The 27,227-nt window shown below is 43.9% G+C and overlaps 1 protein-coding gene across 1 annotated transcript in view; it reads right to left on the reverse strand.

Annotated features, from left to right (window-relative positions):
- Window positions 1–23,574, reverse strand: part of TTC23L (tetratricopeptide repeat domain 23 like) — a 33,940-nt gene extending 10,366 nt beyond the window's left edge. The window contains exons 1-6 of the mRNA XM_077462877.1: window positions 23,468–23,574; window positions 19,339–19,430; window positions 13,532–13,709; window positions 9,637–9,760; window positions 7,777–7,933; window positions 3,427–3,552 (exon numbers count right to left, since the gene is read on the reverse strand). Of these exons, the coding sequence (XP_077319003.1) occupies window positions 3,427–3,552; window positions 7,777–7,933; window positions 9,637–9,760; window positions 13,532–13,709; window positions 19,339–19,409 (656 nt within the window). The 5' untranslated portion in view covers window positions 19,410–19,430; window positions 23,468–23,574. The remainder of the gene's footprint in view (window positions 1–3,426; window positions 3,553–7,776; window positions 7,934–9,636; window positions 9,761–13,531; window positions 13,710–19,338; window positions 19,431–23,467) is intronic.
- Between the last annotated feature and the right edge of the window lie 3,653 nt (window positions 23,575–27,227).

Here is a 27,227-nt window from a genome sequence, read left to right on the forward strand (position 1 = left end):
ACTGGGCACTTAAACCCCCCTCATGCCCAGACCAATTTTCAGTTTTCAGCGCTGATGCACTTTGAATGACAATTGCGCGACCATACAACACTGTACCCAAATTAAATTTTTATAATTATTTTTCCCACAAATAGAGCTTTCTTTTGGTGGTATTTAATTACAGCTGGGAGTTTTATTTTTTGCTAAACAAACCAAAAAAGATGCTTCGTTTGTTATAAAATTTTGCAAACAGGTCATTTTTCTCCTTCATTGAAGTGCGCTGATGAGGCGGCACTGGTGGGCACTGATAGGCTGCACTGGTGGGCACTGATAGGCACAGTTAAGGCGGCACTAATAGGCACAGATAAGGTGGCACCGATAGGCACAGATAAAGCAGTACTGATGGGCACAGATAAGGCGGCACTGGTGGGCTAAGATGGCACGGATGGGTGGCACGGATGGGTGGCACGGATGGGTGGCACTAAAGGGCACTGATAGGTACCACTGATAGATGGGACTGATGGGCACTGATAGGTGGCTCTGATAGGTGGCACTGATGGGCACTGGTAGATGACACTGATGGGCACAGATATGTGGCACTGGGGTGCAGCACTGTTGTTGAGGCAGATTTTGGGCACTGATAGGTGGCACTGTGGGCACTGATAGGTGGCACTGTGGGCACTAATGGGGAGCACTTTTTTATTAGTTAGGTGGCACTGGCAGGGGGCAGGTGGGCACTGATAAGCTGGCCGTGATCGAGACATCAGTCCCGATCACGGCCGCCGGTGATCGGCTTTTATTTTTTCTCCTTGCGCTGTCAGCGCGAGGAGGAAAAATAGCCGATTACCGGCTCTGTTGTGTCACATCATTGGCTGACAGCTGATCACGTGGTAAGGGGTCGGGATCGACCCCTTGCTCCGATCCGTGATCAAGCGAGTCTCATAGACTTGCTGATCACAGAGCGCGCCGCGCGCGCCCCTTAGGTCAGTAGACGTAGTCCCGGCAAAGCAGGTCCGCGCTGTAGCCGTCATTCGGCTATAGCGCAGATCCCTAGTGGTTAAACTTCTCCACAACTTTATCCCAGACCTGTCTGGTGTGTTCCTTGGCCTTCATGATGCTGTTTGTTCACTAAGGTTTTCTAATAAACCTCTGAGGGCTTCACAGAACAGCTGTGTTTATACTGCGATTAAATTACACACACAGGTGGACTCTATTTACTAATTAGCTGACTTCTGAAGACAATTGGCTCTACTAGATTTTAGTTAGGGGTATCAGAGTAAAGGGGGCTGAATACAAATCCACACCACACTTTTCACATATTCATTTGTAAAAAAAATTGGAAAACCATTTATCATTTTTCTTCCACTTCACAATTATGTGCCACTTTTGGTCTATCACATAAAATCCCAATAAAATAAATTTATGTTTTTGGTTGTAACATGACAAAATGTGGAAGATTTCAAGGGGTATGAATACTTTTTCAAGGCACTGTAAACAACTGACTTGGCTGAATTCATAGTGTGCTGTGACAGGCGTTTTATTGCATTGTCGAATGTTTGTGACTGCAAGGACACATAGAAAACAATTGTTTCCTATGTGTCCCATTCACACTGCAATGCAGCCTAAGACATGTCTGCATTTAATCACTGCGAATCGCATGGCACCGTCGGTGGCATTGTCCAGAATTGCATGGCACTGCACAGCACCATGAAGGAAGTGTACATTTTGTACATTTTAAATAAAGTTTATACAAAAAAAGTGAATATTCTCGTCTGAAAATTGATCCGTGTGGCCAGCATAAGGCTCGGTACACACCTATGCAGTTTGCTTTTTATGTGTTTCTGCCATGCTTTTTTCTGTGCGTTTAGATTTTTGCACACGTGATTTTGCTGCAATTTGCATTTTGCCATTTCTTTTGGCCAATTTGTTGTTGGGCAGATTAAAAAACACAACATGCTGCAAAAACGCATTTCTTGCAGCTTCTCCATTGAAGTATATTGATCCAAAAAAGCGCAGTTTTGCATTAAAAAGTCCCTGACCCTTTCCAAATACGCAGCGGCTGAAAAAAGCACAGATATGAACGTGTCCCATAGGAAACCATGTAAATGAACTGCAGTGCGTTTCTGCAAAAAGCACCAAAAAACTCAAAGATGTGAACCAGATCTATGACGTTTAGTAACATAATGGGCTTAAAAAAAAAAAAAAATTAGCCCTTTTATAGTACAAAAAAAAGGCAGATAATTGCTACTATAAAGGGGTTAATTTTTTTACTGTGGTACTGTAAAAGTAATATTTACAGTAGTGATTATTTGCTCTTTTTGTACTATAAAAGGCTAATTTTAATTTTTTTTAACCCCATTAAGTTAGTGGCCGATTAATAGTTTATGAAAATAGTAATCGATTAATTTCATAATCGATTCGTTGTCGATTAACCGGTTCCTGACTGGCTCCTGACTGGCTCCTGTACTCATATGTTGGCAGAATGGCACGGCTGGGCAAAGTAACATACCCGTACGTTACTTTGAATTTTCCACCGTGCCCGTGTGCGCACGCCTGCCGCAAGCTCCGTGACCGTGCCCGCGGGTCCCGCGGACTCGATCGCCTCGGGGATACCCACGATCGTGTCACAGAGCTCAAGAAAGCCTAATGGCAGCACATTGATCGTCTGCTCCCTGTCATCGGGAGCAGTGATCAGTGTGGTGTCACACACAGCCACGCCCCCAGACAGTTAGAAACACGCCCCTAGGATACACTTAACCCCTCCCCGCCCCCTAGTGGTTAACCCCTTCACGGCCAGTGACATTTTTACAGTAATCAATGCAATTTTATAGCATTGATCACTGTATTAATGGCAATCGTCCCAAAAATGTGTCAAAATTGTCCAATGTGTCCGCCATAATGTCGCAGTCACGATAAAAATCGCTGATCACCGTCATTACTAGTAAAAAAAAAATTATTAATAAAAATGCCATATAGCTATCCCCTATTTTGTAAACGCTATAACTTTTGCGCAAACCAATCAATACACACTTATTGAGATTTTTTTTTTTACCAAAAATATGTAGAAGAATACGTATCGGCCTAAACTGAGGAAAAAAAATGTATTTTATATATATTTGGGGGATAGTTATTATAGCAAAAAGTAAAAAATAATGCGTTTTTTTTCCCCAAAATTGTCGCTTTTTTTGTTTATAGCGCAAAAATAAAAACCGCAGCGGTGATCAAATACCACCAAAAGAAAGCTCTATTTGTGGGAAAAAAAGGACGTCAATTTTGTTTGGGAGCCACGTCGCACGACTGCGCAAGTGTCAGTTAAAACGACGCAGTGCCGAATCGCAAAAAGGGCTCCGGTCAGGAAGGGGGTAAATTCTTTCCGGGTCTGAAGTGGTTAAATGCCAGGGAATTTTACAAAAAAAAATGCATAAAATGAATAATGATCTTAATAACCTTCCTAATGCCAAGGCAATGTCTTTCTCCGATATTTTGGCAGTAACAGAGCTTTTCTCCTGAAGCTCTTCTAGCTCCTCCACGATTTTCTCCACCTTCTGTAAGCTGGTGTAGGCCTCGCCGCCAGTGTGACAGTTCAGGAAATAATCTTTAAATGCACAATAATTCCACACTCTCATTATAATATTATACAGAAATCAATGAAAATAACTAACTATCTCTTTAATAGGAACATTTTGTGAATTTCTAGTGAGTTATTATGGTGGCATTTAAATTGTGATTTAAAAAAAAAAAACGCTGAAATGGACTTTGATCAAGCAAGACAAAAAATTGCACAGCCGAGTGATAAGTGACAGATAGTGATGGTTTCAATTGACACAAATTGATCAGTCGTGGTAGAAAAAATTTATCGTACAGGATCAATCGATGGTCTTTTTTGCACCCTAAGCCCTTGTACACACGGTCGGAGATTCCGTCGGAATGTTTCCTATCGCACCGCTTTGTCGGATATTCCGACTGTGTGTGATCTGTATCGGACTGTTTCCGTCGGAATATCCGACGGACCAAGTTTTCCAACTTACCGGTAAAATTTTCCAAAAAAATGATCGATTAGAGCTTTTAGTCGGAAAATGCGACCGCGTGTATGCTCCATCGGACTTTTACTGGCCGAATTCACACCAGCAAAAGATTGAGAGCAGGTTCTCAATTTTTCGGTTGGAAAAAGTTCAGATCGGAAATTCCGATCGTCTGTACAATTTGCGAAGCGCAAAATCCGTACGCACGCTCGGAAACAATTTGACGCATGTTCGGAAGCACTAAACTTCATTTTCTTGGCTCGTTATAGTGTTGTACATCACCACGTTCTTGACGGTTGAAAGTTCAGCAAACTTTTGAGTGACCGTGTGTATGCAAGCCAAGCTTGAGCGGAATTCCATCAGAAAAACCATCCAAGATTTTTCCGACAGAAATTCTGCTCCTGTGTACGGGGCATAAGAGATTCACAAGGGCATGAAAAGCTTCGCCTCTGTCAATCAACCCCATACCATCGTTTTTTTCTGCCACAACTAACTTGACTCAACTAAACCTTATCTATCTGTCGCTCATCGCTCATCACTTGGTCATGCCGTTTTTTTGTCTTGCTTGATCGATATTCATTTTGACCATTTTGTGAATTGGATGTCAATTGTTCAGTTTTATTGCATCGTGTCTGACCACTACTACTTTGTTTATCTTATGGCTCTTTAATACCAGTGACCGTGTGTTATGTCACAAAGGGACAGTGTGATGCAGGCCAATCAAGTGCCTCCACCCCAAACTCATCCATGTCTTTATGGACCTTGGTGGTTATGACTAAGGCCTTATAGTCTGAAATGTGTCAACTGATTTAATCAGCGTTTGTTCACTGTGGCTATTCAATAAAATTAAGAAATTTTAAGAACAACAACCGGAGTTCGGATCATTTTTTCTGCATTAATCTACTCAGCCAGTGACTGTGGATGGAGCACCTGGGAGCTCTGCTATCTATGTGGTGTATGGGTAGTAGCACTGACTTTTCTGTTTATACTTTATGGACCTTGCTTTGTACACTGGTGCGCAGTCATGTTGGAACAGGAAGGGGCCATCCCCAAACTGTTCCCACAACGTTGGAAGCTTTAAATTGTCCAAAATGTATTGGTATGCCGACTCCTCAAGAGTTCCCGTTACTGGAACTAAAGAGCCAAACCCAACCCCTGAAAAACAACCCCACACCATAATCCCCCTCCACCAAATGATTTGGACCAGTGCACAAAGCCCAGAAAATGATGGATGAGCGAGTTTTGGGTGGAGGAACTTGACTGGCTTCACAGAGTCCTGACCTCAACCTGATAGAACACCTTTGGGATGAATTAGAGTGGAGACTGCGAGCCAGGCCTTCTCGTCCAACACCAGTGCCTGACCTCACAAATGTGCTTCTGGAAGAATGGTCAAACATTCCCATAGACACACTCCTAAACCATGTGGACAGCCTTCCCAGAAGAGTTGAAGCTGTTATAGCTGCAAAGGGTGGGCCAACCCAATATTCAACCCTATGGACTAAGACTGGGATGTCATTAAAGTTCATGTGCGTGTACAATACTTTTGACATTATAGTGTATATATATATATATATATATATATATATATATATATATATATATATATATGCAGTGGAACCTTGGTGTATGAGTAATGAGCATTTTGAAAGACGACCAACTTTTTTTTTTATTCTGACTCGGTTTGCGAGTGTTGTCTTGCAAAACAAGCAGAATTCAAGCTAATGGGCTGTGCAGTACCGCATTTGGCCATAGGCGCTGGGGCACCAGTGACATTCAGAAACACTTGCAAATACTCCATTCCTGCGTGTTTCCGTGTTCAGCTGAGCTGTCCCCGAGTATTTCCGAGGCTCTCTGCCAGCCCCACCCATCTCTGGCCACATGCGATATTACATGCAATAGAAGTCAATGCGGAACAAATTATATTCGTTTCCATTGACTTCTATGGGGAAACTCTCTTTGATATGCAAGTGCTTTGGATTACAAGCATTCTGGAACGGATTATGCTCATAATCCAAGGTTCCACAGTTTGTGTATGTAGCGATGACACTTTGGACAAAGTGTCTGTCAGGTACAAATTTCGTTTTTTGCCTCAGAACAGTAAAGGGGTTCTGAGGGCTGATTGTGTAGGTTTAACTTTGACATCAGTTTGGCTGGGCTGTGTTAGGGTTCTGCCTGGTCATGTGTACAGTGAGGTGCACATGACAGGCTCAGAACCAGGCCTGGTTGGACGCTTTAGGTATCAGCTTCCCCGGAACCAATCAGTGGGTGCGCCTGGCCCTGCTGAGGAGTCTGGGGAAGGGTACTTAAGATGTTGAGGTCACGTATTCAGGGTTCGGGGTAGCCCCGCGAAGGGTCCCGGTCAAGGGAGCGTGTGTCGCTCCGCAACATGCTTTGGTTGGCTAACCCCAATAGACCCGCCTGGTCTGGGGTAAGGATCCGTCTGTTCCCGAGTCTCGGAAGCTGCTGGTCCGAGGTGCTGTAACCGAAGGAGGATTCAAGGCGTCCGGGTGTGCTCTCGGCTTGGAGGGGCACCACAGCTCATGTAAGCGACTGGGGGAGGACTCTTTGGAGGAGGGCCAACAAGCTGGCATCCCGAGAAGTGCCTGGTTGCTGGGTTGTCAAGGACATCAGCGAATCCACGTTTTTCCAGTCCTGCCAAGGAGACAGAGAACATTCCAGGTACTGAGGAAAAGGTTCCTGTTCACTTCTGTTACAAATTACTCAAGGTCAAAGATTTCACAAGTTCTGGGTCAATCTCTGGCTAGAGATTTGTACAGCTTTGAGTCACCCAGCTGCGAGTGGCTACTCTCTGGGTTGCATTAGAGTCTTTCTGATAACTAGCAGTTCAAGGTGCCTGAGTTTCTTCACCCTTGCCCTCTGTTCCCACATGAGACTGTGTTTTTTGGATGTTACCCCTGTAAATAAAAACCTTTTCTAAAGGACTTTTATGGTGTTGTTGGGTACTAACCCTGGGAACCCCTAAAGAACCACCCAAGCGGAGGTAACCGGTAAGCCCAAAAGCCAAGGTCGCCCTGCCAAGGGTTATGGCTGCTACATGTATATACATATATATACATATACAAGGGTTCGTTTAAAGTCAAACTGGGACTTCAAAGAGTGGAAACTGCATTTATCTTTCCATTTACTCCCCTGCTACATCTATACACTTATCCCGGCATTTACCCAATGCCTGTAAAGCTTTGGCATAGAAAGATTTGTCAGTTCGCCTGAATCATCCAAGGAAAGCCTTCTTCACTTGTGTTCACCGTTCCCACATAAAGATTTGTCTCTTGTGCAATTTCATGACAGGTTATGTGTTGATTATCTAGGATTCGGCGTTCCACGTGCTGAGTGTTCATAGGAATGACTGCTGTGGGCTGGGAACCACCATGGCCAGGATTGTCACTGATGAACATACGACCATCTCTGAAATGTTTACACCCTCCAAATGCCTTATTGCAGCTGAGCATTTCATCACCGTACTATGCATGAAATCTGTAGATATCTGTGGGTTTTACGCCTTCGTTCACAAGAAACTCACCATACGTTCCATGCACGCACTAACACTGTTGTCTGACATCTTGATTAATGGTCTCTGGACTGGTCTGTGACATGTGCGCCGCCTATCAGTAATAGGATACACTTACCACTTACTACTGCATGTAGTACCACCATGCTAGCATCCCTTTTTATACATGTAAAATGAAACGTTCCGGTTTGACCTGAACGCCCCTCGTAATATCATCACACTTCTGATCTCTGTATAAAAGGATATTTGTTCTGCAGCAGGTTCGCCATGCCCAGTGTATAGTAAATAGTCACTAGAGTTCCCAAGATTCCTCTTTTTTCCTCCAAAGATTTAGTCATGTCAACGCCACCAAGCAAGATGTTTTTGGCTGATTCGGCATGTTGTTTGGCCTGAGCAGCTAGCCCTACAAAAAAAATGAAAAAAAATCAGACACAAAAGAGTTGCGGGTGAATTGATACCTCCAATTAGTGTAATGGGCAACATTTTAAAGAAAGACGGACACTGAAACATGGGTCAGCACTGAGGACGTATTCACACTATGCATTGTGTCATTGTAAGTTATGGAAGTCCATTTACTGGGTGTGTTGTGACGCTGGCGCATTGCTTACTACTGTAGTTGTGTGTCTAAATGGATAGTATGTTAGCATGTTTTAAACACTTGTGGACCGCCCACTGTACTGCGCCAAATCACGTACCGAGTACATGATCTGCCACTTCCGGGTCTGGGGCACGCGCTGCCGGTGACCCACTCGATCTGTGGGTACCGCAGACTCGATATCTGCCGGCACCCGCCGATCATTCGTTACACAGGCAGAACGGCAGTCTGCTTATGTAAATAAAGCAGATCTCCATTCTGTCAAAAGGGACGTTTTTAATCCTGTGTTCCTGTAAAGCAGGAACATGGATCAATGCCTTCCCCTAGTCAAAGCACCTCCCACACAGCGAGAAAGCACAGGCTAGACACACATTTAACCCTTTGATCGCCCCTGATGTTAACCCCTTCCCAGCCAGTGTCATTAGTACAGTGACAGTGCATAATTTTAGCACTGATCACTGTATTAGTGTCACTGGTCCCCAAAGTGTCAAAAGTGGCAGTTAGGTGTCCGATTTGTCTGCCGTAATATCGTAGTCCCGCTATCAGTAGCCAATCGATGCCATTACTAGTAAATCATTTTTAAAAAATCATAAAAATATCCCATCGTTTGTAGGCGCTATAACTTTTGCGCAAACCAAGCAATATGCGCTTATTTCATTCTTTTTTTTACCAAAAATATGTAGAAGAATACATATTGGCCTAAACTGATGAAGAAATTGGATTTTTACATTTTTTTTGTTGGATGTGTTTTATAGCAGAAAGTAAAAAATATTGTTATTTTTTTGTTTTGTTTGTTTTGGGGCAAAAAATAAAAACCGCAGAGGTGATCAAATACCACCAAAAAAAGCTCTATTTGTGAGAAAAAAAGGACAAAAAAGTTATTTGGGTACAGCGCTGCATGACCGCGCAATTGTATTTTTTTTGGGATAAACTACACTCCTGCAAAGCCCTGTGAGTATATATATATAATATATATATATATATATATATATATATATATATATATATATATATATATATATATATACACACACACACACACACACACACACACACACACTGTATATTGCCATTGGAGACACACACACATACATACAGTATATATATATATATATATATATATATATATATATATATATATATATATAATAACAATTAGGCTTCTGAACAGTGTTTTGCACTCTTGTTTAGAAGGTTTCTCTTGCACCGCTGTAATACAGACCTGGACCTGGCTGTCATTTTGACAGCTGGGATTTGCTGATGATAGGGGGAAGACAAGGTACAGAGAAGAACATGACAGCTAGTGTCACTAACCTGGGTTCTCATAAACAACCTCCCACCCTTCCCTACCACCACCCTCCCACACTTCAGCACCCTCTCCACCCCATATCATGCTGTGCCCAAGGCAGCTCCCTCACCTACCTATGGGTAAGCCCAGCCCCGTTGGTAAGCATAATAAAATATACAGCATTTACTAAAATGTAGTTTTACAATTTAGTTTAATAGATTACCTCTATAAGTAAGGTATCCATGAGCAAGGTTGGCGAAAGCCTCAGCAAGTCTCCAATGGCAGTCCCCATAGATAATTCTGCTCAATGCCACACATCTAATTAACTCTTTGTGGGCTGTAAGAAGCTATCAAAAAAGCTGTTAGTGTTATATGTAAGGCAATAGAAATCAAGACAAAAATTCAGACATTACTCAGGTTCACATATGTGTGGCCGCGGTTGCCAGCATGGGGTCCGGTGCATTTCTGTTCACCGTTTTTTGTCTGAATTCACACCTGAACCGGAACCCAAACACACACAGGACCCTTTTGGAATTCGCACCGTGGCCACCCCGGACATGTGTGAACCGGCTCCATCGAGTGCCCATTACACTCGCCTATCACGTGATTCGCACTTATCTGATCCTGGCCTAAAGAAAAAATATCATGAGAGAAAAGTGAGAGGTGCCATTGCTAACAATTATAGGTCCCTGGCTGTCATGCTGACTCTCTGGCTTCAATAGCCTATGGACAATTGCATATTCAGAAAACTCTAGTTTAACGCAAAGATACAGCACTGACAATGGCCAACAATCCTAAAGCAGGTCTATGCAGTTTGTAATATTTAGCAGTTGGGTCCCTTTTCAGAGGAATTAAGGAGGCGATATGTCAGCTAATATAATTATATTACTACTAGTATTATATTACTAACATATAATACAATTTAGAAAGTTTGTACTGAAAACACTCCGGTTGGACATCACACTGTTGCTAAATACTTGGGGTATATACAGTATATTCAAATACAACAAATGACTTCAGTTAGGGCTCATGAACACGCATGTAAGGCGCCTGTACAGCGTGCATGAGCGTCCAGAATCTGCATAAAACTTCCCCGGGACTCACATCTGCTGCACACAGCTGCCCATAGATAGAAATTACAAGACATGACTGTACATTGGAATGCGCCGATAATTGCATAGACGTATGCCCCATTCACAGACAGCTTACCCATACAGCATCTATACCCCCACCCTCTTCAGATGTGCTGCTTGATTTGTCTTTGGTTTGTTAGCTCTCATGAGTAGGGACCTCCTATCCCTTTTGTCTTGATATGCATTGTAACTCCACTGTCTCCCTTTACTTTGTAAAACTCTGAGCAAACTGTTGGTACTATAGAATTCTAACAATAATAATGCAAAAAGGACCAAAGAAAAATTTGGTAAATATGACTCTTTGTTCTTTGCCACCACTAGTAGGCGCCACCTGAGACAGAATTCCCAGTAGAAAAGGCTAGCATATGTATTGATTAGCCATAACTTTATAGCCAGCCATGGGCGACCGCAGGTAGGGGCAAGGGGGGGCAAGTGCGGAATCAGGGATCAGATCAGGAGTGATGACCCCCATCACCCCTCTCTGTCACCCCCCCGTCTCTCTGTCACACTCCTCTCTCTGTCAATCCCTCTGTCTCTTTCTGTCACCCCCCTCTCTCTGTCACCCACCTGTCTCTCTCTGTCACCCCCCACATGTATGCAGTTTCTGACAGTCTCTTGGGCCATGTATGCCATCGCTGACAGTCTCTTGGGCCATGTACACCATCTCTGATAGTCTCTTGTGCCATGTCCGCAGTATCTGACAGTATCTTGGGCCATGTCCGCAGTCTCTGACAATCTCTTGGGCCATGTCCGCAGTCTCTGACAGTCTCTTGGGCCATGTCTGCAGTCTCTGACAGTCTATTGGGCCATGTCCGTAGTTTCTGACAGTCTATTGGGCCATGTCTGCAGTCTCTGACAGTTTCTTGTGCCATGTCTGCAGTCTCTGACCATCACCTGTACTACGTCTGCAGTCTATGACCATGATAATGTGATAATGACATTGTTGAAAAGGGTCAGAGCATGGGTGAGCTGAAAATGATGCCCCCCCCCCCGAAAAAAGTTCTGCGGACGCTCATGTAGCCACCCACTTAATATTGAGTAGGCTCCCTTTATTCTGTCACTAGACCTCTGAGGGTCTGCTGTGGTATCTGGAAATAAGCCATCAGTAGCAGATCCTTTAAGTCCTGTAAGTTGTGAGGTGGGACCTCCATGCAGTGAGCTTTGTTTTTCCAGCACATACCACAGATGCTTGATTTGATCTGGAGAATTTAGAGGCCAAGTCAACACTTCAAACTCATTGTTGTGTTCCTCAAACCATTCTTGAATCATGTTTGCAGTGGGACGGGGCACATTATCCTGCTGAAAGATTGCAAGTGGTGAGTCGGCTATATTTGAGCATCGGGTTGTGCCACATCCAATAATATAGAAAAGAAACAAAATTCCCTTGTGGTGGACTTTTAAGGCACAGACATCATTTCAATAGTTGTGGTGACTGTGCTCTCTACAACAAATAACGTTTTTTGCACACTCAAGTGGTTCTTTACATTAGCGGTCTTTTTCCTTTTTGGCCCCAGCGGGTCCCCTGGCCTCCCCCCTCCGGTTCTGGTTTGTGTGTGAGGGAGTTGGGTTAGCTTTTCAGGGTAGGCAACCCTCTTTTTGAGGCACGCCACCTGTGTTGGGTCTCTGGCTCAAGCAAATCGGGAACATCTTTTTGCATTCATATGTTTTTAATCGACATGGTGTGAAAGGGTTGTCATCCCAATATATATAACACTTAGTATTCTCGCTTAATTATACCCCTAAGGAAGGAGATACACACATGTGCTCCGAAACGCGGCGGGTGCAAGAATTCCTGGTTCACTACTTGTGCTAGTTTGTGATGACAGCATTGTAAATTTGTTCTATTGTATCTTTTTTATGTGTTTTTTATATTTTGTACTTATCATAGTGAATAAACATTTTTCAAACTAGATACATTTTTCCCAAATGATTTCTGTGCCTTAAAAGTCCACCACAAGAGGATTTTGTTTCTTTTCTATCCTGCTGAAAGAGGCCACTGCCATTGGGGAATACCATTTCCATGGAGGCGTGTACTTATTCAGCGACAATGTTTAGGTAGGTGGTATTAGGGTTGCCACCTTTTCTTCAAGCCAAACCTGAAGACTTTACAGGGCACTTTTCTCCCCCGAAGTATACACTATAGGATTATAAAAGACCTTGGACACCTTTTGGGTGCCTCAATGAGAGTGGTAATGCAGCGTGCTGCGAGAACAGTGGGTGTGGCCAAGCTGCTCTTGCTCATATTATCACCCCCCCGCCCCCCATTGATGCCAAACTTGCCCCCAAACAGCAGCCTGCAGCTCCTGGATGGCAACAGATTTTTGTGTGACTATCTCAGTTACTTGGGGAGCCACAGCCCTGCCTAAATAATCTGTCCGGGTTTCAGGCAGACTGAAACCTGGACACAAGATTCCAAACCCGAACTGTCCAGGTGAATCCTGGACAGGTGGTAACACTAGGTGGTATGTGTCATCCAGATGAATGGCAGGCCCCAAAGTTTTTCAGCAGAACATTGCCCAAAGCATCACACTGCCTCTGCCAGCTTGCCTTCTTCCTATAGTGCATCCTGGTGCCATCTCTTCCCCAGGTAAGTGCCATACATGTAAAAGAAAATGTGATTCATCAGACCAGGCCAACTTCTTCCACTGCTCTGTGGTCCAGTTCTGATGCTGACATTCCCATTGTAGGTGCTTTTGGCTGTGGACACGGGTCAGCATAGGCATCCTTACCGGTCTGCGGCTACACAGCCTCATACGCAACAAACTGCGATTAACTTTTTTATGTTTTTAACACATAAACTTCAGGAACAACATGCTTTCTTGCTGCCTAACATATCCTACCCATTTCCAGATGCCATTGTAACATGATAATCAATGTTATCCACTTTTACCTGTCAGTGGTCATGAAGTTATGGCTGGTCAGTGTAAAGTACAAAAATACTGTAAGAGTCATAGAATACAATAAAAAACATGGGCACCTTCTCACCTCATTGTCTCTGATGAACTGCTCCACCCTCATTTTAGCCTTTGTTAATTTATTCACAGGGAATGACTGGCCTTTAGGTGGATGGGTGTCATTTCTGTCCTGGGATCGCTCCGTGAAGTCCAATACACTGTCTTCTGTCTCCTCTGCGTCCTGAGCCACGCTGGCCGTCTTTGAAGTTCTGTAGAAAATAGATAATACTCAATGAGAAACAGAAAAGTCCTGTATTTTTATGATTACTATTATTACTACCATCAACCATGTATCGTGACATATTCTGTGGCCAGGGCCGGATTAAGAGCATCATGGGCCTGGTGCTGAGGACTTTGGAGGGCCGTTTTTATGGTTAATAAATAAAATTAAAACGCAATCAAATTTTTATTAAAACAAATTAGGTATTTTGAACAAACTGCTCATTCACACTATGTGCAAGAGAACCCGTGTGAATGAGCCAGAATTTTCTGCATACTTTTTTTTTTATTTTTTTATTTTTTTTTTTATTATTTGTTGCAATCTTTTATTGTTTACATTCTTATTTTTGTTTTTTTTTATTTTGTTTTTTAACAATTTTACTTTTTTATTATTTGTTTTTCCAGTGGAGGGCAGTGGATGGTGTAAGTAGTGCAGTGGACGGTGTCAGCAGTTTTTTTTTTTTTTTTTTTTTTTTATAATTTATTTTTTACAATTCCTTTTTTTTATTTTATTTTTTTCAAAATGCATTTGGGGCTGGGTTTTTGGCAGTGGACAGCATCAGTAGGGCAATGGCAATGCCCAAATGGTCAGTCCAACCCTGCTGGGCCTATATTAAAGGTAGGGGCTTGGAGCTGCAGCTCTAATAGCCCCTACGTTAATCTGGCCCTGTCTGTGGCCCCAAATTACCTGTTTTCTAGGACCTGTGCAACCATAAAGACATAGGGGTCCATTTACTAAAACTAGAGAGTGTAAGATCTGGTTCAACTGTGCATGGCAGCCAATCAGCTTCTTACTTCAGCTTGTTCAATTAATCTTTGACAATAAAACCTTGAAGCTGATTGGTTGCTATGCAGAGTTGCAGCGGATTCTGCACTCTTTCGTATTAGTAAGTAACCCCCCATAGTTTGATGAGCGTGGAGTAACTCAAGAGGACTGAGCTTTGACCTTAACTCTATTAAACACCTTCGGTATGAGTTGGCACACCATTTGGCAGCCAGGTCTTCTCCTCCAGCATCAGTACCTGACCTTATACATGTTTTGGCTGAATGAGAAAATATTCCCACAGACATACTGCAAAGTCATGTAAAAGGCCTTCCCAGAAGAAGGGAGGTAGATCCAGTTTAACCACATGAAGACTTTTCTGACACTTTTTGTTTACATGTAACAATCAGTATTTTTTGCTAGAAAATTTCTCAGAAGCCCCAAACGGCTTCTGAAAAAGTCCCTAGAGAATAAAGTGATGGGTGTTGCAATTTTTTTAATTTCAATAGTTTTTTTTAATGAATTTTTCATGGAAAAGGTACAAAAGGATACGAGAATAAGAAAACATTGGTACCTTCTTTTATACATTAGGACATACAACGGAGAATTGCTAATATGAATACAATGACAAAACATGACTCATTTTTGAACTTTAACAGTGAATGCTATGCTGACGCTAAAGCCGCGTACACGCGATCAGATTTTCCGATGGGAAATGTGTGATGACCGGCGGTAAATCCGACCGTGTGTTTGCTCCATCGACAATTGTTGTCGGACTTTCCGCCAACAAATGTTGGATGGCAGGTTTTCACTTTTTTCACGGACAAATGTCTGTTGTCGGATTTTCCGAGCGTGTGTACACAAGTCTGTCAGACAAAAGTCCAAAGTGCAAACACGCATGCACGGAAGCAAGGACGAGCCAGAAGCAGTTGGTCTTGTAAACTAGCGTTCGTAATGGAGAATTAACATTCGTGACGTAGCAAATTATGAAATATCGAAATGCAGCGCACAATTCTCTTCTTCTTTAATGGGATAATAATGAAGCTGCTTTGCTGGTGATACTGATGGAGCTCTTGCAAACTAATTTTCAAAGGCTTTTTTTCTAGTGATATGAAGAATATAATATATATATACAGGTCCTTCTCAAAAAATTAGCATATTGTGATAAAGTTCATTATTTTCTGTAATGTACTGATAAACATTAGACTTTCATATATTTTAGATTCATTACACACAACTGAATTAGTTCAAGCCTTTTCTTGTTTTAATATTGATGATTTTGGCATACAGCAAAATTCCTATCTCAAAAAATTAGCATATTTCATCCGACCAATAAAAGAAAAGTGTTTTTAACCACTTGCCGCCCGCCCTATTACAAATTGACGGCGGCAAAGTGGTTTCATTATCCTAACCGGACGTCATATGACGTGATTAGGATAATGAGCCGCTGCGCGCCCCCGGGGGCGCGCATCGCGGCGATCGTTGTTGCGGGGTGTCAGTCTGACACCCGGCAACTACGATCTCGGTAAAGAGTCTCCGACGGAGACTCTTTACCATGTGATCAGCCGTGTCCAATCACGGCTGATCACAGTGTAAATGGGAAGAGCCGGTGATCGGCTTTCCCTCACTCGCGTCTGTCAGACGCGAGTAGAGGAGAGCCGATCGGCTGCTCCTCTGACAGGGGGGGTCTGTGCTGATCGATTATCAGCACAGCCCCCCCGAGGATGCCCACACTGGACCACCAGGGACACCACTAGACCACCAGGGAAAAGGTAATAAAAATCCATAATCCTCCCTAGACCACCAGGGTGCCAGTCAGCACAATGGGTGCCAATCAGTGCCCATAATGGATGCCAATCAGTGGCCACAATGGGCATCACTGATTGGCATGCATTATTGTTTGGCACTGATTGGCATCCATTACTATAACACCGATGCCGCCTATGAGTGCCCACCTGTGCCGCCTATGAGTGCCCACCTGTGCCGCCTGAGTGCCCACCTGTGCCGCCTGAGTGCCCACCTGTGCCGCCTATGAGTGCCCACCTGTGCCGCCTATGAGTGCCCACCTGTGCCGCCTATCTATGCCCATCTGTGCCGCCTATCTATGCCCACCTGTGCCGCCTATCCATGCCCACCTGTGCCGCCTATCCATGCCCATCCGTGCCGCCCATCCGTGCCAGCTATCAGTGCCAATTTGTGCCACCTATCAGTGTCCGTCCGTGTCGCCCATCCGTGTCGCCCATCCGTGTCGCCCATCCGTGCCGCCTATCAGTGCCACTTCATTGGTGCCACATTGGTGCCCATCAGTGCCACCTTATCAGTGCCCATCAGTGTAGCCCCATCAGTGCCCATCAGTGAAGGAGAAAACATACTTATTTACAAAGTTTTGAAACTGAAACAAAAAAAACATTTTTTTTTTCAAAATTTTCGGTATTTTTTTATTTGTAGCGCAAAAAATAAAAACCGTAGAGGTGATCAAATACCACCAAAAGAAAGCTCTATTTGTGGGAAAAAAATGATAAAAATTTTATTTGGGTACAGTGTAGCATGACCGCGCAATTGTCATTCAAAGTGCGACAGCGCTGAAAGCTCAAAATTGGTCTGGGCAGGAAGGTGTTTAAGTGCCCTGTATTGAAGTGGTTAATACAAAAAAAGTCAACCTTCAAATAATTATGTTCAGTTATGCACTCAATACTTGGTCGGGAATCCTTTTGCAGAAATGACTGCTTCAATGCAGCGTGGCATGGAGGCAACCAGCCTGTGGCACTGCTGAGGTGTTATGGAGGCCCAGGATGCTTCGATAGCGGCCTTAAGCTCATCCAGAGTGTTGGGTCTTGCGTTTCTCAACTTTCTCTTCCCAATATCCCACAGATTCTCTATGGGGTTCAGGTCAGGAGAGTTGGCAGGCCAATTGAGCACAGTAATACCATGGTCAGTAAACCATTTACCAGTGGTTTTGGCACTGTGAGCAGGTGCCAGGTCGTGCTGAAAAATGAAATCTTCATCTCCATAAAGCTTTTCAGCAGATGGAAGCATGAAGTGCTCCAAAATCTCCTGATAGCTAGCTGCATTGACCCTGCCCTTGATAAAACACAGAGGACCAACACCAGCAGCTGACATGGCACCCCAGACCATCACTGACTGTGGGTACTTGACACTGGACCTCAGGCATTTTGGCATTTCCCTCTCCCCAGTCTTCCTCCAGACTCTGGCACCTTGATTTCCGAATGACATGCAAAATTTGCTTTCATCCGAAAAAAGTACTTTGGACCACTGAGCAACAGTCCAGTGCTGCTTCTCTGTAGCCCAGGTCAGGCGCTTCTGCCGCTGTTTCTGGTTCAAAAGTGGCTTGACCTGGGGAATGCGGCACCTGTAGCCCATTTCCTGCAGACACCTGTTCACGGTGTCTCTGGATGTTTCTACTCCAGACTCAGTCCACTGCTTCCGCAGGTCCTCCAAGGTCTGGAATCGGTCCTTCTCCACAATCTTCTTCAGGGTCCGGTCACCTCTTCTCATTGTGCAGCGTTTTCTGCCACACTTTTTCCTTCCCACAGACTTCCCACTGAGGTGCCTTGATACAGCACTCTGGGAACAGCCTATTCGTTCAGAAATTTCTTTCTGTGTCTTACCCTCTTGCTTGAGGGTGTCAATGATGGCCTTCTGGACAGCAGTCAGGTCGGCAGTCTTACCCATGATTGCGGTTTTGAGTAATGAACTAGGCTGGGAGTTTTTAAAAGCCTCAGGAATCTTTTGCAGGTGTTTAGAGTTAATTAGTTGATTCAGATGATTAGGTTAATAGCTTGTTTAGAGAACCTTTTCATGATATGCTAATTTTTTGAGATAGAAATTTGGGGTTTTCATGAGCTGTATGCCAAAATCATCAATATTAAAACAAGAAAAGGCTTGAACTACTTCAGTTGTGTGTAATGAATCTAAAATATATGAAAGTCTAATGTTTATCAGTACATTACAGAAAATAATGAACTTTATCACAATATGCTAATTTTTTGAGAAGGACCTGTATATATATATATATATATATATTTTTTTTTTTCTTATTTGGGCAAGTTACCACAACACCATTATCCCGTAGTTTTTAAGATCAAAAATACAACTAAGTTGGTGTCTCTTGTTCATTTTGTATTGTATTTTTTAAAATGTAACTGCCTACTCCCAAACTGTCATTTGAAGTAAAACACATTGCCAAGTATTATTCTACAATCTTTTTTATTGTGCATTAAAATAAGAAAACAAATACAATTAGACATGCTATCTGCCAATAGAACTTAACCAAAAAGTGCATTCTATGCATCCAAACCAATAGAAAATATTCCAAATCAAATCATTATTCAACCAAAAAAAACTTCTCCACAACTTTATCCCTGACCTGTCTGGTGTGTTCCTTGGCCTTCATGATGCTGTTTGTTCACTACGGTTTTCTGACAATCCTCTGAGGGCTTCACAGAACAGCTGTATTTATACTGAGATTAAATTACATACAAGTGGATTCTATTTACTAATTAGGTGACTTCTGAAGGCAATTAGTTGCACTAGATTTTAGTTAGGGGTAAAAGGGGCTGAATACAAATGCACGCCACACTTTTAAAATATTTATTTTCCTTCCACTTCACAATTCTGTGCCACTTTGTGTTGGTCTATAAGATAAAATCCCAATAAAATACATTTATGTTTTTAGTTGTAACATGACAAAATTTAGACAATTTCAAGGGGTATGAATACTTTTCCATGGTACTGTAGATGTGATGGTCAGATATCCACATACTTTTGGTTATATAGTGTGTATGTATATAGTATATATGTTGACCCACAGGTTACACAGCAATGAACAAACTTACGTGCAATTGGATCCAGGATCTGCATATGTGGAGTCGGTGGGGATATGGATGGGGATGGGGACTGGCAACATGTTCCAGGGCAGCTCTACTACCTGTAATAAAAACACGGATTGTCTGCTATGTAAATTTATTTTCCACCATCTGACGTTTCAGTAAATACTAACAATACTGGCAATTCAGCAAAACAACCAATGTTTAGGGTCCAAGAGGTACTAAGATATAAACAATGTTGTGTGATTAATAAAGGAGTATAAAAAAATAACGCAAAAATTAGATCTGGGTCTTTAACAGAAAATGAAGCCTAATGCCGCGTACACACGATCAAACAATCGGGTGGAAAAGTCCGGCAAACTCAAGTCTGCCAGACAATCCCCCCGTGTGTAGCCTCCGGCATACTTTTTTGAGACGAAAGTACGGCGGACTTAGAAAGTAGTTTTGCACTCCAATCTTCCCACCGGACTCGTATTTCGGCGGACAATCCGGCCGTGTGTGTGCCAGTCCGCCGTACTTTTGAAATGAACGGACTTTTCCCGCCCGGAGAAAAGTCCGCTCATTTTAAGCGGGTCTCCAGGTAGGCGGGGCCCGCGAAGGAGACGTTGCTGGCCCCGCCACCTGGTATGGACTTAAAGGGGAACCCCATGCCGAAAAAAACGGCGTGGGGGTTCCCCCCAGGTCCACATCGGACCCTTGTCCGAGCACGCTACCCGGCCGGCCAGGAAAGCGAGCGAGCGCCCCCCCCCCCCCATCCTGAGCCATACCAGGCCGCGTGCCCTCAACATGGGGGTGCCTTGGGGAAGGGGGGGCCGCACGGCCCCCCCACCCCAAAGCACCTTGTCCCCATGTTGATGAGGACAAGGGCCTCTTCCCGACAACCCTGGCCGTTGGTTGTCGGGGTCTGCGGGCGGGGGGCTTATCGGAATCTAATACAGAGTGGGGAATGATGGGGGCACGTTGTGGAGGACAGAGTGGGGAATGATGGGGGCACATTGTGGAATACAGAGTGGGGAATGATGGGAGCACATTGTGGAGGACAGAGTGGGGAATGGTGGGCGTACATTGCGGAGGACAGATTGGAGAATGATGGGGGCACATTGTGGAGGACAGAGTGGGGAATGATGGGGGCACATTGTGGAGGACAGAGTGGGGAATGATGGGTGCACATTGCGGAGGACAGATTGGAGAATGATGGGGGCACATTGTGGAGGACAGAGTGGGGAATGATGGGGGCACATTGTGGAGGACAGAGTGGGGAATGGTGGGCGTACATTGCGGAGGACAGATTGGAGAATGATGGGGGCACATTGTGGAGGACAGAGTGGGGAATGATGGGGGCACATTGTGGAGGACAGAGTGGGGAATGATGGGTGCACATTGCGGAGGACAGATTGGAGAATGATGGGGGCACATTGTGGAGGACAGAGTGGGGAATGATGGGGGCACATTGTGGAGGACAGAGTGGGGAATGATAGGGGCACATTGTGGATGGCACAGGGCTTCACAGAACAGCTGCGTTTATACTGAGATTAAATTGCACACAGGTGGACTCTATTTACTAGACTTACTGAAGGCAATTGGCTCCACTAGATTTTAGTTAGGGGGTATCAGAGTAAAGGGGGCTGAATACAAATGCACCCCACACTTTTCACATATTTATTTGTAAAATAACTTGGAAAACCATTTATCATTTTCCTCCCACTTCACAATTATGTGCCACTCTGTGTTGGTCCATCACATAAAATACCAATAAAATACATTTACGTTTTTGGTTGTAACATGACAAAATGTGAAAGATTTCAAGGGGAATGAATACATTTTCAAGGCCCTGTACAATACATTTTAATACAGTAGTAATATGCTTAAAAACCAAAGCACCTGTATGTGTTGAGGGACATGGATTTTAAGTGATGGGGAGTTCCTTGCATGCAGAAGGTACTCTTTATATTGCTTTACTCCTTATATTGTTTCCAGCACTCATCTGTCAAAAGCCCCACACACACTATCAGATTTTCTGCTGGTTTTTGTCTTCAGATTTACCAAAACCATGTAGTAGAAGGGCCGGCCTGATTGCACACAAATTGAAACTCCCAAGGTTTGACCTCATATTATATGGTTTTGGTAAATCTGAAGGAAAAACTCAGCAGAAAATCTGATAGTGTGTATGGGGCTTAAGCCTTAAACCAACCATTTATAGGCAAGCTGGTTGCACTGATTGCACTGAAGTTGATTAATTGATCGACTTCAGTACAACCAGCCTGTTGGATTTTTTTGCATGTGACTACTGTCGGTGGCTATAGACGCCAGCTATTATCTTTTTTTTTTTTTTTTTGCTGGCAGAACACAATAGCACTGTGGAATAGTTTTTGCCATCAACACTGTCTTGATGGGGGGAATCAAGCAATTTTGTTGCAGGCGAGAAAATTGTAAAGGGAAAATGTTTTTTATTTTTTATTTTGGATAGAGTGCAGAAGGATTAGAACACCTGTCAGTTTCTATTGCTGTCTGTGTCCTTGTTAAGGAGATACAACCTCCCTATTTGTCCTAAATACCATTATGATGGAAAGTAAAGAAAATCCCACATTTTGGGTTGTCCCCAGAAAAGTAATAGAGAGGCAGTCATCCTATGGGGACACTAGTTCTGGTGAGCTGGGGGTCCTCAAGGAATTCTTTTAATTTGCAGGGATTTCCTCTCACTTCCTGTTTGGCTATGGGACAGGAAGTGAAGCTAAATCTCTGCAATGCGACACAGATGGAGAAAAAAAAAATCTGACAGGTGTTAACACCCTCCTTGCTCTATCCAAAATGAAAAAAAAAAACTTTTGTCTATAGTTCTAATTTAAGTTCATCAGACATGTTACAATCTGACAATACAATCTCTGTACAATCAACTTCAGATTTACCAAAACCATATAATATGAGGACCTACCTAACTGGTCCAATTAATCTGTAGGCCCTTACCCTACATAGGTTTTTTTGTAGATCTAAAGAAGATTGCAACATGCTTGGTGAGCCTTAAGCTGACCATACTCTATACAAGGGATATGCAATTAGTGGATATGCAATTAGTGGACCTCCAGCTGTTACAAAACTACAAGTCCCATCATGCCTCTGCCTCTGGGTGTCATGCTTGTGGCTGTCAGAGTCTTGCTATGCCTCGTGGGACTTGTAGTTCTGCAATAGCTGGAGGTCCACTAATTGCATATCCCTGTTCTGTACAATCTGATTATACAATCCCTATACTATCTCTTTTATATTTACCAAAACTATGTAATAGGAGGACAAACCCAAACAACCCATTTCAACTTGTATCAGATTCAGCAGGCCCATACCAATACACACTTGATGATAGATTTAAAGCACATTGTACAATCAGATTGTATAGTGTATGGTCAGTAAATGAACCAAATTAAACTGAGATGACATAATAAGCATAATAAGACTAAACACAAACACATATATGAAGGGAAGGGTTTAGTAGATCAGAAATAAACACAAGGTCTAATACCCCGTACACACCAGCGGAATTTCCGTCTGAAAAACCTTGGATGGTTTTTCCGACGGAAATCTGCTAAAGCTTGGCTTGCATACACGCGGTCACACGCAAGTTCGCTGAACATTCGACCGTCAAGAACGCGGTGATGTACAACACTACGACAAGCCGAGAAAATGAAGTTCAATGCTTCCGAGCATGCGCTGAATTGTTTTTCCGAGCATGCGTAGGAATGTTGCGCGTTGGAATTGCTACAGACTATCGGAATTTCCAATCTGAACTTTTTCCGTCAGAAAAATAGAGAACCTGCTCTCAATCTTTTTCTGGCGGAAATTCCGCCAGCAAAAGTCAGATGGAGCATACACACGGTTGGAATTTCTGACCATAAGCTCTCATCGGACTTTTGCTGGATGAATTTCTGATCGTGTGTACGGGCCCTAAAGTTGTAAATATATAAATGAATTGCATTCATATGATATCTGTGTAGAGAAAGAACACAGAGTGAGGGGCGCCTTTCCTTGTCACCGGCAGCACACATGGCAATGTCATAATCTGACGTGCAGTGCTTTAGTATCAGGAAAGCCAGAGACATGCTGGGACTTGTAGTTCCACAAGCTGCCCGTGTGTTGGGTTTGTATTCACCTCCTCCTCTGTGATCGGCTTCTCCTGAATTCACTCTGCACTTCCCATCCACACCGGCTCTTCTGTTTACACTGTACACCATGCTGTTACCATAGCAACAGAAAGCTTCCACAACAACTGTCATGGCAACCTAGGCAGGGCTCTAGCATCGCTATGCATTGTGGGAGGAAGGACAGCTTTTTCCTCACTTGTAAAATGAGAACTTCTTTAGAATATTCTCTCTGTCACTGACCTGATCCCCATGTCCTTTACTATAGTGCTGAGATCCCAATTAAAATAGTTTCCCCTTTCCACTCCCCATTGTTGAGGCTTCCCTAGTTTCATAAAAAAAAAACAATGTTTTTTATTGAAGACTTCACCTTACTTTCTGGAGCTCCCCTTTGAGGTGTAATGAATATGTGTGATGCCAGAAACCTGTTAAGGAGGGCAGTCAGAAGCTGATAAAACTGCGGCTCAGCCACCTGTTTTTACCACCTTGTAAACTAAGACCCCATTGACATCTGGTGTTTTGGGAACTCTGGCAGAATTGCTGCGATTCTGCCCACGATCTCAAATCGCACTACAATCGCAAAACCATAGCTCCCAACTGTCCCTGATTTGGAGCAATGTCCCTGATTTGGAGCAATGTCCCTCTGTCCCTCTTTCCTCCCCATTTGTCCCTCATTTTGCTCTGATCCATATAATTGTATATAGAATGCACTTTTTTCTTTCAAAAGTTTTTCCCAGTGCTAAACCTTTCATCCAAATTCCAAATTGCTGCATTTGTACATTTTAAAAGCCAATATATAGGAATTGTAGTGGTAAAAAAAGCCCTTATGGATTTGATGAACTTTTTTTGGGAGGTATGGCAAAACGCAAGTTTAGGTGCCATTTATTTGGTGTTTTTGCCACAATTTAACACGCTGCAAATCACATTACGTGAAGTTTGTCACCCAAAAGAAGCTCCTGCTACTTTTTGAGCAACAGGCTTCACGTGATGTGGTTTACCACAATTGCATCGCGCTAAATTCGCTCGACAATTGCCGCAAAAACCACACTGCGTTTTAGGTGCCATTGAAAGTAAATGGCACCCGAACCTGCGATTTGTATGCAACTTGAGATTGTGGGCAGAATTGCAGCAATTCTACCTGAGATTCAAAAAATGCCAAAGGTGAATAGAGCCTAATGGCACGTACACATCGTCCGACAATCGGACAACAGATCGTTGTACTGATTGTACTGACAGCTGATCACGTGGTAAGAGCCCGGGATCGACCCCTTACTCTGATCTGTGATCAGCCGAGTCTCACTGACTCGATGATCGCAGAGTGTGCCGTGCGCACCCTTGCGGGCCGCGCAGGCAGGTCAAGCATGGGAGGACATCTATATTGACGGCCTCCCGGCAATTAACCTCTTGCTTATTGGCCACTTAAACCCCCCTGCTGCCCAGACCAATTTCATTGATATTAGCTGATGAGACTGCACTGATGGGCACTGATAGGCTGCACTGATGGGCACAGATATGGCGACACTGATAGGCACAGATAAGATGGCACTGATGGGCACAGATAAGATGACAATGATGGGCACTGATGAGTGGCACTGATGGGTGGCATTCATGGGTGGCACTGACAGATGGCACTGATGGGCAATGATAGGTGGCACTGATGGGCACTGGTAGGTGGTATTGATAGGCAGCACTGGTAATGATGCACTGATTAATTTATAGGCCGCACTGTGGGCACTGATAGGCGACACTGTGAGGTGGCACTGATAGGTGGCACTGTGAGGTGACACTGTGGGCACTCATGGGGGGTACTGTGGGCACTGGTAGGTGGCACTGGTGGGCACTGGTAGGTACCTTCACAATTGGGACCGATGTCCCTCTTGCAGCCGCCAGTGACCGTCTTTTTTTTTTTCATCCTCACGCTATCAGCATTACCGGCTTTGTTTACATCACATGATCAGCTGTCATTGACTGACAGTTGATTACGTGGTAAGGGGTCGGGATCTGTGATCAGGAGAGTCTCATAGACTCCCTGATCACAGAGCACACCACATGTACCCTGCAGGGGGTGCGCAGGCCGCTCAAGCATTGGAGGACATCCAGGGACGCCCTCCCGGCAAATTAAGTCCTAAACCGGATATTTTTTTTCCTACTGGTAAGCCTTATTATAGGCTTTACTGTACGTAAAAGTCATTTTTATGACTATACAACCACTTTAATATTTTAGAAGATTTATAAATTTTCTTTTTTCTTGGGATTTTTTCGGGACTGATGAAACATGATTTATGTTTGTCACTTTATTATTTATACACAATTTTATGGTGTTTTTGGCCACACTATTGGTCACCATCTAAATGTTTTTTTGGTATTTTTATTTATAATTTAATTTATATTTTATTCATATGCGCATTGCACTTTACAGAAAGTGACATATTTATTAATTTGTGTATGCACTTGTTTAGCTAATACTGACATTACCTATATTTTCCCCAGTGCACACGCACTTGCATACATGACATACAGTAGTTACATTTGAACAGCGCCAATTTCCCTTTCTAGAGTTACAGATCACCAGGTGACAACAGAGTATACAGTACATTGATTATTTTTGTGTTTTTTTTTGGGGGGGGGGGTCACACCTAGTTACAGTGGCGGCCCATGCATTGCCCCTTTCTGGATGCCATATGCATGGACTCCTATGGCGGTGGCAGGAGGGGGTGTATTTTTTGGAGCACCTGGGCTTCAAAAAATGGTGGGCTCGGGGCACAGAGAGTGCGGCCTGATCCCACCCAACTGTGTGACCATAGCAAATGAATATTCTCTATTTTCACACCACATTGCCTCCCCGCCAATCAGAAGGCAGGTCAAGGAAACCTGTTTCATGATTGGCCAAAGCACCAGGCGTCCCTTTTGGATGCTCAGCGCTTTGGTGCAAGTGGAACAGAGCGGTGGAAGCTGAAAAGAGGAAAGGAGACAAGAAGAGGACACCTTAGGGTAAGTGCCGGTCCTTCTGCACAGGGCGTCCCACGATCCATATGTGGGGGTGAGCGGGCCAGGGTGTCCCGCGATCCATCTGCGGAGGTGGGGGGGTTGTGGAAGGGGAGTGTCCCGCGATCTATTTGTGGGGAAGGGGCGTGGTGCGGGATGTCCCGAGAGGGACACTGCCAGCATTTGATGAGCACATTGGCAGCATTTGATGGGCACATTGGCACCATATAATGGGCAGACTGGCAGCATTTGATGGGCACACTGACAGCATTTGATGGGCACACTGGCAGCATTTGATGGCACAGTGGCAGCGTTTGATGGGCACAGTGGCAGTGTTTGATGGGCACAGTGGCAACATTTGAGGTCACAGTGGCAGCATTTGATGGGCACAGTGGTTGCAATTGTTGGCACAGTGGCAGCGTTTGAAGGGCACAGTGGAAGCATTTGATGGGCACAGTGGCTGAGTTTGATGGGCACAGTGGCAGCATTTAATGGGCACAGTGGCAGCATTTGATGGACACAGTGGCAGCATTTGGGCACAGTGGCAGCGTTTGATGAGCACAGTGGCTGCAATTGATGGCACAGTGGCAGCATTTGAGGGCACACTGGCTGCGTTTGATGGACACAGTGGCTGCATTTGATGGGTACAGTGGCAGCAATTGATGATTTTTTTTCAGAATTTCAAAAGAATATAGCATTTTAGCAAATACAGAAGTTGGCAAATCTGAAAGATAAAGTAGGTACTGGCCAGAGAGCAGTGGCGGAACTACCGCCATAGCAGCACAT

This window comes from Lithobates pipiens, unplaced genomic scaffold, assembly GCF_037356315.1.
Source record: "Lithobates pipiens isolate NorthernLeopardFrog02 unplaced genomic scaffold, aLitPip1_a1.2 Scaffold_3, whole genome shotgun sequence".
Taxonomy (NCBI): Eukaryota; Metazoa; Chordata; class Amphibia; order Anura; family Ranidae; genus Lithobates; species Lithobates pipiens.